General features: G+C 35.6%; 1 protein-coding gene across 3 annotated transcripts in view; it reads right to left on the minus strand.

Annotated features, from left to right (window-relative positions):
* Positions 1–2,996: 2,996 nt before the first annotated feature.
* MOSPD2 (motile sperm domain containing 2) overlaps positions 2,997–13,213 on the minus strand; it is a 31,830-nt gene continuing 21,613 nt past the window's right edge. For all 3 annotated transcript variants that reach the window (XM_085051703.1, XM_085051710.1, XM_085051720.1), the window contains exons 10-15: positions 11,834–11,946; positions 8,411–8,507; positions 7,547–7,643; positions 6,759–6,888; positions 5,486–5,588; positions 2,997–4,970 (exon numbers count right to left, since the gene is read on the minus strand). In XM_085051703.1, coding sequence (XP_084907829.1) covers positions 4,824–4,970; positions 5,486–5,588; positions 6,759–6,888; positions 7,547–7,643; positions 8,411–8,507; positions 11,834–11,946 — 687 coding nt within the window. In that variant the 3' untranslated portion in view covers positions 2,997–4,823. The remainder of the gene's footprint in view (positions 4,971–5,485; positions 5,589–6,758; positions 6,889–7,546; positions 7,644–8,410; positions 8,508–11,833; positions 11,947–13,213) is intronic.

Here is a 13,213-nt window from a genome sequence, read left to right on the forward strand (position 1 = left end):
TGGGGTGAATTTTTCCACTTATTTTCTCATTGAGCAGCAATGCAAGTTTACTCTGTGGCTACTTCCCAGTATCCTACAGACATGAACTGGAACAGTATGACTAGATGAACCCTGTTATTTGTAGCTGGGTCTGTAACAGAAAGTACATATCTGGGAAGTTTTTCACTCCTCAGTTGCCTAAGCTTGTGTGCATTCAGGAGGAAGTTCTTATCAGGACTAAAGAAGAGAAGCACTGTGGGTTGTTTTTGCAAAAATAATTTAAGAAATAATCTTTGAATATTTTCAAAGAAATCACTGCTTCTTGCCAGCTGAATCACCACCAGGTGCTGGCCTATCTTATGGGTTAAGCAAGATGAATGAAACACATCATTTACCACCCTTACAATAAGGTATTTTTAAGAGGAAAACCTTCAAAAATACTTTGCGTGAAACCACCAAGAGACAGGAAAATAATGAATACATTCTATTGCTGGCTAAAGAAAATCAAACAGAGGTTACAGATGCTGTATTCATATCCAGGTTTTCCAGCTTTTCAACCAAATCCAATACAGTATAGCACAACTAGTATTAAGAGACTTAAAACTGAAAAAAGAATTACTAACAGATCAAGAGACCCTGAACTGGCATGAGAAAGACTGTAGCAGCCCTTTGGGTGGGCTACTGCTACACTTCAGGCTGTGGTGAAGACAATGGGCAACTGATAAATAGTTGTTTTTTTCCCTAAAGAGCTTAGTATATAGACTTCGTTATTAACATCAGAATGAATTGCCTAATGCAATCTAAAAAACAAGTGCTATTAGCTGCAATCATACAGCAATAATTGAGCACACAGTGCTTCTTTCAGTGTTCAGGAAAACAGAAGTGACTTAGAGCATGACAAACAGATAGGTTGATGCACCACTCTTGTGAATAAAGGAAGCCAGGAGATGAGATACCTACCGGCAAAAATCTGGCAAGATGCTTACTTTTTGCTCATACAGCTTGGGAATTTCAGTGCTTCTGCTCAGAAGTAGCAAAGCAGTAACTGCACAAATTTACCAGGGAGCTGCCTAAATCAGTCCCAGAAAAGGCCAGCATGTGGAACTTCACTCAGCTCCTCCACAAAGAAGGAAAACCTCTCACCACTGCCATGCTCCTGGAAAGATGGATTTCCTGTGCTTTAAGATGTGTCCCTGTATTCTACGTATTTTGTAATACTGTGTGCAACCCCTATAAAAGTGTCAAAAGCAAGAATAGTGAGGTTCCAATTGAAAAGTGGCACTGAAACAATTCAGAAAACCAGAAGTGGGAGGTTTTGTTTCTCATCAGCTGCAGAAGGCACAGAGCCAGAAGCTGCTGATGCTGAAACGTGCCAAGGAAAGAGACATACTGAAAAGCCTAATTGGAATCATCACTTACCATCACATACCTGCACTAACAGAAACATAATGGAAGTGTAGCAACTGCCTAACACCAGCCTGGTAATTCCTCAGTGAGCCATCTTCCAGGGAATGCAAGACATGCACTGCAGAAACTGACTGAAGATGTCTTTTTTAACCTCAGAAATGAGGACACAACCCACTATTCCTGGCTAATTAGAAGTGATTAGCTCTTCCTAAATTAATACACAGACTGTACATACACACCCTCGTGTTTTGAACACAACACCCTATGGGGCTGTACCAGACCTAAACCAGTGAATTCTCACAGCCACCTGTGATGGGCTTTGCAAAATGTTCTGTTATTCTGACTGAATGCCCACTTTCACAAGAAAGCCATAGAAAATGAGTGAACCAACACTGCTTATCAACAGAACAGCATTCACACCCTTATGCTGCCACCAAGACAGGGCAGAGACTTAAAATGCTCTCCTACAAAACCCCATACAGTAAAAAAAAAATCCATAAAAACTAACAGCCTCTGGAAACAGGGACAAACTGAGATTCTGAAGGCAAACAATAGAGATAAATTAGTTACAGCAGGGAATCACTGATGAAATACACAGGTAATTTAAAACCCCTGCCCCTGCTGCCTCTCACCCCCATGTTGGTTTTATTTTTCTTTTACAAAATGTCTCATCTTTTGCACAGTAAAGAAAAATAATGAAGCTCAGGACAGGGAACAAAAATTTCTTGCTAGGAAAAGGAGTATTTGCTCTTTTGGAGTACAAATTGCTAATTTTTAGGATTACAATCTTTGTTGTCTCTTAGTTGTCTGTAAAAGCTAAAATTAACTGCCAATATACAATGAGGGAAAGAAAAACTAAATCTTAGATCTTGATAGTTCATGTGATCAAAACCTGTTTTGTATATTGTCAAAACTCTGAAATGTCCCAGCTTTATAAACTGAGTTGCCCCTAGTGTGGGAAAAAAAAGAAAATTAGAAAAATATTGTCTCTTCTCTCAGTTTTGGGTATCAAATCATGTAATTGGTGTGCACTCTGTAACTTTAGCATATGTTAAGCACAAAACCTGCCACAGTGAGACCTGTTTCCAAGGGCTGGCAAACAAAATCTGAAACTATTAATAACTGAAAGCTTTGAAAATACTGGTAAAATACTCTGTGATGATGGAAAAAATGGTGCTCTCAAAGAAGAAGAATACAAAGTTGACCATTGTCATTTCAAGTTAAGAGCCACTACTGCCACTTTGCCCCTCCCTTTTTTTATTTTGCTCTTTTTTTTTTTTTTTTAATATATATTTTTCCATTTTCTGTGTGCAGTTTAAACAATAGTTTACCAAGATTATGTATATATATTTGTATTGTGTGGACTTGCATCACTTGTGCCATGGCACCAATGACATGCCACCATCATGTCCTATATGACAGGTGTTCTGTCCAGGAAGAACACCTATTTTACATTTGTCTGACAAGTACCACCACAACTTCTGTTCCACAACACACTGTAGGTCATCACCACATTTACCCCTCCCATATTAAGTATCTGCAGACTAACAAGAAAGTAAAAACCTCAAGAGATACAGCTATTTAAAAAAAACTAAACATTCAAGACTATGTATTTCCTCATATTTATTTTTGAACTGTATTTTTCTAAAACATATTAAAATAGAAAAGATGTTCATCTGATTCATACAAAGAAAATACCAATAACAAAATAAGTAATAAAATACTGAAAATATATGAAAGCACCAAAACATTAAAATATTCATATTGGCAAAGACTCTAAGAATATATTTCTGGCAATTTTTACAGTAAAGTGCTATTCAATCCACTCAAATTAAGGAATTGGCATTTTAATAGCATGGTTATTATTATCTTAAGGTTACAAATTACTTTGTTATTTTTCACTAAGACAACAACCCATTTTGTTGGCAGCAATGCATTTGAGTTGCATGCACATGAAAATAACCCAAGTAACAGCTTCATTATAAGCAGTTAACAACATAAATTGCCAACTCATTGGGAATACAAAATACTGAAAAATAAACTAGGCAGAAACAAGATAAGTGAAAAATTAAGAAAATGCAGATGTGGTAAACCATTGCATAAATTAAGAAAGGACAGAAGACTGTGCACCAAACATTTCCTTAGCCTTGCTTTTAACATAATTTTTTAGTTATCATATTGCTGGCTTTATTAGTTAATCTGTTTATTAATGCATTATTTTGAACTGCCCTTTTCTATTTCCTAGAAATGATCCTACATCACCCACACACTGTAAGCAAAACGACAGAAGCAGAGTATGACCTTTATTTTAACTTAATAATCACTTCTCATCTATTGAAGTCAGCAGACAAAACTAATAAATCTGTTACAAAGCCAATTTGTAGCAAAAATTAATTCAAGTAACATAATTAAAGTTTTAAATCTCTTAATGAGTGAAAATTTTAAATGTATGAAAGATACCATCAGTCTCCTTTTAAGTTCTTATCATTTTAATATACATATTTACAGCAATGAGTACAAAGAATCCTTGTTAGCAAAGTTCTTTCTAGCTTCATGCACCATTTCCACAACAATTTCTGTGAAATGGCAGATGTAATACTTTTATGCTGCCTTCAAGTGTATTTAATCTTCCTGATTTGACTTCTTTTTTCACAATTTTATACGTAATTTAACCATACTGCACAACTCAGAGTAAGTTCTTACAATGACTATTGAACAGCCTTTTAATGAACCAATAATAGGCCATCACAGTAATAGAGTCAATTCCCACACTTCCTCTGTAATTTGAATATAAGTTGCTTTAAAAAAAAATAAATTATGAATAGTGTCTTGTCTTGTGCGTGTGTTACTTGGTAAGAAATGTTTACAGTAAATTTTCTAAATTTTCATTTAGAAGAAGCACAAAAATAAGGAATTTAACCAATGAAAGCAATGAACCTGAATTATCTAAATAACTGACAACAAGTATCTTCCTTTATGTGCATGTACATACACAGATTATACAAAAAAATCTGCCTGTACTTGCATCTTCTATGAGAGTAATTCAGAACATAAGAATGAATATGATGAAAAGAAACATTTTATTTAAAGTAGTTGAAAGAGGGGGAAAAAAAGCTAAACAGTCTTAAATAACACTGTATTTGGTTTCCTCCTTTCAGTCCAGTAGTTTTTATTGAGCTGTACAGTGAAAATACATCCTAGCTTTAACATCTTCCTCATGCCCTATTGTAAGTGTCAATTTAGGCAGTAATTTCAGTAATTTCATTTGCTGGTCATTCATTTCTTCTCTCTTTTTCTGAGTAAACCATTCCTTGTTCATTGCTGTAGGCTCACAAACCTCATTTTGGCAGTTCCAGAATCCAAGTGCAGCACTGCAATCCTCTTTTGTCCAACCAACCATGATAGGCAGCAGCACATCCAGGGCACAGCAATTCCTTTTAGCTTCTCTGGGCATTTGCCAGGTAGAAGCAGAAGGCAGCAACAGTAACTGATAGCAATGATAAAACAACTGACAACTGCTGGAACCAGAGGCAGCGATTCATCTGCTCTTCAAGTCTTTTATTAATCTGCAGTAAATGAGTTAGCTGAAAATAGAACAGTTTCATTAAGTTAGAATTACTGCACTTGAAAGCACTTGGCAATTTTGAGCTATTTTGGCAATAACTAAAAGCACAGAAAAGAAAAAAGCCTTCTCACAGTGGTCTCTCAGCAAAACCTCTTCTATCACTACACACTTCAGCAATCTGTTCCACTAAGGGAGCTTCAAATCTTAAGTTATGGATAACCAACATGGCCTGTATCAAGCAGGTGACATCTTTACACTGAGAAGCAAATGATGCCACTGATGCTCATTGATATGCCAGATCTGTATATACACAGGAAGAATGAGCAAACTGCATTGAAAAGTAGTATTTTATTAAATTATTATCATTAAACAAAATAATTAAAATCACTATCACTGATGTAGTTACTTTCAATTGGTGAGGTGTTCAAATCGTATAATTTACATAATACCAAAAAGATTCAGTAAAAACTCTTTTTATCTCTAGCATATTCTACAATTTTGTTGAATGTTCAGCACAAAGGAATACACTATTACCTGTATATGTAAATCTTCATTAGTTTTTGCTGGAATATTAAATGCATTGTCTTTTAATGTCAGAGAAGAAGGCTTACTACTTTCTATGACATGGCACCTCAGCCTGTGAAAAGGGAACAAGAAGACACACCAAAAATCACCAATTTAATGCAACGTTGTATAATTAACAGTAAGCAATGCACCTAAAGTGGATAAAGTACTCGCACATTTAAAATTTAAGAGACAATAATTATAATTCCCCTACATTTAGTCTAGGTTTAACGAAAAGTAAAGGTCAGGTTTGCATTCATCAGGAACTAATGTACACAGCACACTTGTAATCAAATAACCTCTCTGTATTGTTTCAGGGTCTGTCTTATAAAAAAACCAAACAAATTGCAACATTTATGAAAGGAAGCTTAAGGCCACTCACATGATGTAGATTTATTCAAAAGGGAAGTAAGGGATAAGCACTTGAAGCAAACACAGAACAAGATTTAGGCATCAAGACATACAAAATACTTTTTCCACAGTAGTTTTGGCCATAAGGAACTAAAGGCAGCTCCAAAAAAAAAAACAAAACCAAAAAACAAACAAACAACAACAACAAAAAAACCAGAAAAGGCCCCAAAAACCCACACAAAAACCTCAGGAAGAATCTAAGGCAAAAAACCTGTCAAAACTGCAGTGAACTTTTCCTAGACATGTTCAGTGATACAACCCAGTGTGACTGGATGAGAGAGAAGAGTAACAGGTGCATTTAAAGAAGTTTATGGGGAAACGTATTTTTCTAGTAATACTTCATCACTAAATATCAAAAATACACATATGAACATAAGATAGGCTTTACAGAAATTTTCTACAAAATTCTGATTTTCCCTATTAGAGAGGGAATACCTGTAATACTGTCTAGATATAGTTTTTAATTTAATCTGTCTGCTTTCCTTGACTGCTTCCCTCTAGAAAACTCAAGTGACACATTCTTATTTAAAAACCAAACCCCCTATTGTCCATGTGCATTGTCATCTGCATTTATTTTTTTTCCACTTAACTCTTAATCAGAACAAGAACAACAACAACCCAAAAAGAAGAGCATGTGCAGAATACCATGATATTTTACACATTCAACTAACATCTAATCAGAGCGAAAGTTTCAGCAATGTATATTGGTCAGTAAGCACACAAGGGGGTTTGGAGAATGCTTCATTGATTATGATACACAAGTGCTATAAATCAGCTAAATAATAAAAGCTAAAAAGAGCTGAACACCATTAACAGAAAACCATATGCTCACCTATGTTCCATCACTTTGGTCCTAGGGACTTCTTTCCAAAACTGAGTCAGCTCTGGGGCACCTGCTCCAGAAGACTGGTCCATTTCTGCTGCCATTATAAGGAAACGATCCTGCAGAGAAGCTGCAAAACCTGCCCTCGAGGAAGGAAAAACAAAAAGCAACAGTGTGCTTAGATAAAATGACAGTATTACAAGGAGCACAAAAGCATTTTGAACCAAAGTGCCATAAAATGAGAGCTTGTTTATTGCAGGACATCAGACATTGATTTACTAGAAATAAAAATACAGAAGTCATTCTCTAAAGCTCAACAGTTCTGATTACAATTTTCCCAGAATTGTATGGGTTCATTCTAACAGCACTAGTTTCATCTGAATAGCTCCAAGACAACCCAAAATTTTGTAAAGAATGTCTTCTCCAGCAAATTCACCTGTTCCTTGCAACAATTTAGGAAAGTGATTTACTGCAGACAAACTCCCACTGCAATAATGAACAGGCGAGACAACTGCCAATCAGACTTTTTGTTTTTTAAGACAAGAAAAAGAATTGGCTGCAGACAACAGCTGCTTATGCCTGAGTGGAATAGTAATCAGTCCAGGCAGTCACTCAAATGCTTTCTGACATTCATGTTTTTTAACAAATAGTAATGTTCTCATCCGAGAGTCAAGTAGACGTGGGTATCAGTCAGTCTGACACACCAGCAAGCACATGCAACCATCAGTGTCTAGAACATGTCTAGTAACATAACTTGCCCAGATTTCTTACAAATTCTCTTTTAAGTTTTTACTTACCACCATGAAGAGAGACTATTATATCTAATGATGTGCCAGGTTCACAGCTGCTGTTACTGGGTTTAACCCTGTATTTTTCAGGAGCAGTTGTTCTCACCTATAAACAAGAAATACAAAGGATACAGTAAGTGCATGCACAAACTACAATTACTTCATAACTTCTCTCATTCTGTAATAACTAAATCCCCAAAAACTTGTATATTAGAAGTCTCTAAAATACATAATTTTGTAGGCATAATAACTCTTACATATCCCTTTCTTCTCCCTTTCAACTGCTTTTATCCTTTGTTTTCTTGCATTTCCTGTTTTTCTTTTGCATACATATTTATAAACAGCCAAGAACATGTTATAATTTTAATATGAAAATATTAAAACTTTCATTATTTCAATGTGCAGAGAATGCAAAAAAAGGAAAAAACCCACAAAGATCAAGTAAACTGAGTATTTCTGAAGCAAATATGACTGTATGAGTTCCTCTGATGGTCCATTTGCATATGGATGTGCAGCATTTTGGAGCATTACTAAATTGTTTCCAGCCAATATTTAAAATGAAAAATTCTAAAAAGATGACTTCTCAATGCTCAAGCCTTTCTTTTTCAGGAAGTATTACTCTCACTAAAAAACTAACCATGACTTTAGCTCTCTTTTAGTCAGTGCTTCAAAGATTTGTAATAATTATCCCCTTTGAGATGGTACATTGTAGGCATAAATTCAGCCAGATTTCTTTGATCTGCCGCAAACATAACACCACAATAAAAAAATTTGCCTGTAAAATGGATTAAATAGGATTTCTTCCTCCTTACACAAAACTAGAAAAAGTTACGCATTAGTAAAAGTAAACCAGGCCACACATAAAACACTTACTTTAAAAGCCACTACATTTTTAGTGACGTTTGTGAGAACTATCAAACATTTTTTCTCTCCAGTTTCTTTGGATCCAAAATATAGCTCTTCTGCTGGGCTAATAAGAAATTTAGAAAGAATTAGTTTTTCAGATTATCTTTACAACATATCATAGAAAAAAACCTGACCACTCCTCCAGGAAAATAAAATGATTTCTACCCTGCAGCTACAGTCAGCATAAATAGATTTTCATCAAAAAAAGCTGTGAAAACAAAAAGCAGAAATGTTGTAGTGAAGCTCAGGGCTGACTCATGACAAGCAGAACTAGCTGCCTCAGCTGATTACTGCCCTTGACTTCTGCCCCAGCAGGAATAGCCAACAGATACATGGAGTCAGCTACTGCATCTCTGGGGAGCGTGTTAAGGGAAAGCACCATTGATTTTAATTTCTGCTCATTTTAAGGAATAAAAGGTGTCACAGACAGGGAGTAATTTCCACCTTGAACATCTTTACTTGTAATGGATGTAGCATGCCCAAAAAAAGGGCAGATATTCACAGCTGGCAATCATTTCAACCACTACAGCTAAATTCACTTGTACTTATGAGTCAGTCTTCACACACATGGTGTCACATGCATATATACAGTTGTATTTAATATTCTTGTGCAATTAAGAGAGTCATGCATGAAATATTTTAAACCACATCAAACTAACACAACTCATTCTGGGTAAGCATTCAAATGAACACTAGTAAGTAAAAAGTAGGGCATGCTCATATAATATAAGTTGAAAGGAAACTTGAGCAGCAAGTGAGGAACTTTTCTTTCATTATGTCACAAGGAGCACACAAAGAACTGCCGTACTACAGAACTGCATATTCTTTTTCAAAACACTGACATTTTTCCCATGGCCTTTTTTTAGAATGCCAATTTCATGTTAGTTTGACCTCCTCCTCAAAAGATCTCCTTTTATAGTACCAATCCTTCCCTCTTCTCTTGCTTAAACCAGTTTATGAGCTGAGAAGAAAACCCCATTGGTGCTGTAGGGCAAGCCTGAACACCCATGCCGGAAGCAATTCCAGTGGTGACTGTGATGTTGGGGTGCTGATGTTTTACAATGCATTAGTCACTCCACATGACAAGACTACTTCTCTTGTGGTAGGGAAGAAGGAAGTGTGCCAAATAAGGTAGAAACCAAAAAAAGTGATGGGTTTAAAACAGCTTCATACGGTAATTCTCTCTCATTCTCCTCTCAGTATTTTTTTCTTTTCCAAATTCTCAATTTAAGTAACCAGTGCTAGGGATGGGAAGGACTGGAGGTAGCTATCACAGATTTTAGCTCTGGTAATACTGTCCCTACTGCAGCTGTGTGTAACACTGATTGCAAGATAACATTAACTAGCATCAAAACAGGCCACAGAAAGAGATCAAGGGAAGGAGCACTCTGCCAGAGCCATTCTGATCCTTCTTGTTCTACCAACTGTGGCCATTAACCCAAGAGGAAAAAAAAGCTTGGGGGCCACCACTGTATGGCTCTTGTCTGTGAAATCAAGTTCCACAGTGCTGGGGGGAGGGGAGGAGGTATAGCTATTAGAAGGGTGGGTTGTTTAAACAAACACCCGATTTTTAATTTTTATAGAAGCACAAGTTTCTTTACCCTGATGTGTGTGACACAAACAGCTTGTACTAGAAATTCTAGTACCACAACATACAATGAGCTGCTCTTCTGCCAGACAGAGCAAGGAAACTGCTGCTTTTTGTCTGACCACACAAATTCATTTATCAAGGAGGAAAGTCCGAGGCAGCCTTTCATCGAAAGGCATACAAGACATATACAACAGTGGTCTAAATGAGGGAGACAGCTGACTCGTGAGCATGACTACAAATACATGAAACAAAAGAGCACAAGGACTCAGCTCTGGTCCACGATTTTATGGTGCAGAGCTGCAGTGCCTCAATTGCCTGGTCAGGCTCCAGGCTCCTCCTTTCAGAGGGCAATGCTGGGAGATCAGCAGGGATGCAAGTTAATGATGGTGGCAGATCTTATGGTCTCTGTGATAGGTGCCTATAACTGGTTATAAATGGCACTATGTTTTGGTTTAATCAACTTCAGTTCAATGTCCTGAAAATCAGTGCAGGAAAATGAAAACTAGTTTATACAGTGGTAGTGCACTAAGAAAGAACAGCTGCACCCAGGAGTTTAAAAAACAAACCAAACAAACAGCAAGAACAATGGAGACACCAGTATTTTATTTTCCATGACAGCAAGACTACAAGTATTAACACCTCAATACTTGACTAAGTTTACTCTTCCATGTGTTGCAGTTCATGCAAGTTACTTCTATTCAATGGCAGCTTGAAGTATTTAAAAAAAAAAAATACAATTTCGGGGTGTGTCGGAGGGTGTTTCTGCTTGTCTGGATTTTTGTTGTCTGCTTATGATTTTTACCCCTTTTTTTAAACTAAAAAGTGTATGGAAAAACACATCTACATTTGTCATTGTCCCAGAAAAATTTTAACATTCTTTTATAATCACAATTCTGCAGTCTATGCCTTTGTCTTGCCATACAAAAAACTAAGGCTATACAGAAGAGGTTTTTCATTTCAAAATTAGGAAAAATTTACACATACAAAATATTTTTATGCTAATGAGCATGTCATTATTTAAATTCATTCCGAAACTAATTCATTACAGCACTTAAAAAGTTAGCTAAAAATTACCTAAAAATTAGATATTTTCTTCATTCATCTAATAGCAAACTGAAAGTGAAAATAAAAGTTAACATCTAAATCAAATGATAAACAAGCATCTTAACCTAAAAGGCAGTGAAAAGAAAAAGTGGTATTGGCTAATTGATTTCTTTTTCCTAGTTTAATGTTAAAAAGCAAATTAACTGCAAGATGTAGCATCTTGGATGACAAAACCTTCTGGGTAGATATGTCATTTACACAGAGCCCTTTCCACACAAAATAAATTGGACCCATTCATTAAGCTTAACTGGTGCAAACCACTAGTGAAGAAATTTATACCACCATAAGCTAAAAGAATTCAAGCAAGATTTAACATGAAAACTATCTTGATAAAACATTGAGTTTTTTAAGCCAATGCAACCAAACCATGTCAAACCACTGCTCCCATTACAGATAAGCACAGGTTTAACTTAGTCAGATGGCTTCTCGATAGAAACAAAAGACTTCTACTGTTCTATGGAATATATACCTATTAGTCCAAAAAGTATGCTAATCTTTGGTGACACCAAAAGATTCACTAAAAACTTGTAAAACCAGAAAAATTCTTTGTGCTTTATAAAAATCCTTCTTAAAAAGTTGCATATAATTTGTTTTCCTATAATAGTCTGAAAAAAGTTTATTTTGAAAACCAACTAGTTCAGTACTCAAGTGTCCAAGGCACATTGTAAAAAGAAAATTTAAAAAATTATTATTACCTGATATGTAATAAAGGTCCTTTAAAAGTGGTTAATGCTTTCTTTGCAATTTTTGGTTTGACCTCTGTTTTGTCAGTTTCCTCTGATTTGGAAATTTGTTCTATAGAATTCATCTGAGTAAAAATGACAGTTATAATGATTAACCAGAAACCTGGATTACATGTTACAGAATCATGCAGGTATTTCAAAGAATATGACTTGGCTTATTTCAACAGTTTACATATTACAGACCAATCTTTATATATATTCATTCCCTGAAGCTGCATGAAGTCCACTGAATAAAATTATTTACTATAGAAGTTACATAACACATTAAACATATATGAAACAAAACTTCTGCTTTGTTTTTTCTTTTTTTCATGTATTTTCCTGATACCCAGGTTGGATTTTTAAAACTCCAGACACACTAAGTTATAGCACTTCAAATATCTGAGATCATAAAGCATTGGTATTATTAATCCACTGGAAATGAAAACTAAAACAGATGCCCCAATACAATCACTGTTACACTGAACAGAAAACACAGTAACAATTCCACACTTCATTGCAGAGTTGCTAAATGTATCTTCATGGCTGCTACATGAAACCCTGAAGTATTGCAGAGCATAAACAAAATAATGCTGATTGAACTGGTGCTTTCAAAACTGCTGGTACATCTTAGATTCTGAGGGTTTTCTTCTATAACATTAAGAAAATACATGCAAAACAGGGCAGGTGCTGGGGTGTGCAGAAGACTGAAAGAATTAGTGGCATCATGATTCCAGATCAGCTGAACAGTTTGCTTAGCCTCCTTTTTATTCCATTTTAATACAGAGAAAAGGCATAAAGACAATTCAGTTCATGCAAGTTTGAAGTATGGGAATGAAAGGAATACAAAATTTTATATTAAATAAGCTGGATAAAAAGAAAACGCAGAGCAACCTTTTTTTTTATAATTATATAAAAGCGACAGTAAAAGGTTAGTGTGTAAATACACTGCATAGTTATATGTTGGGCTTTGTTCTACATTAACTACCAGAAAAAAATATTACTATAGAACACAAAAGTGGAGGCACCTACAGGACAGGCACTTACTAACCAAGTTTATCACTCATGATTCCCTGTACTGAAAAAAAATTGAGTAGCACCTTGATGACACTGTATAAAAGTGAAAAGTTATTTGCTTTATAGTATTTCAAGAGTAAAAAGTGTAAAAAACCCAAAATACCTCAAGTAAGGAGAAAGCTAAGTCACCCAAGCAAATTAAAAACCAACAAACACTGAGGCTTATTAAGCACCAAAGGCAACTCTGAAATTGAGCTGAAATTCTCCATGTTTCCATGTCTGAGGATCACAGCTGAAAAATGTGCTATAAGCAAAACAAGCTACTAAGTCTAACCA

The sequence above is a fragment of the Lichenostomus cassidix genome, chromosome 1 (assembly GCF_008360975.1).
Source record: "Lichenostomus cassidix isolate B80296 chromosome 1, HeHo_3.0, whole genome shotgun sequence".
NCBI classification, from domain to species: domain Eukaryota; kingdom Metazoa; phylum Chordata; class Aves; order Passeriformes; family Meliphagidae; genus Lichenostomus; species Lichenostomus cassidix.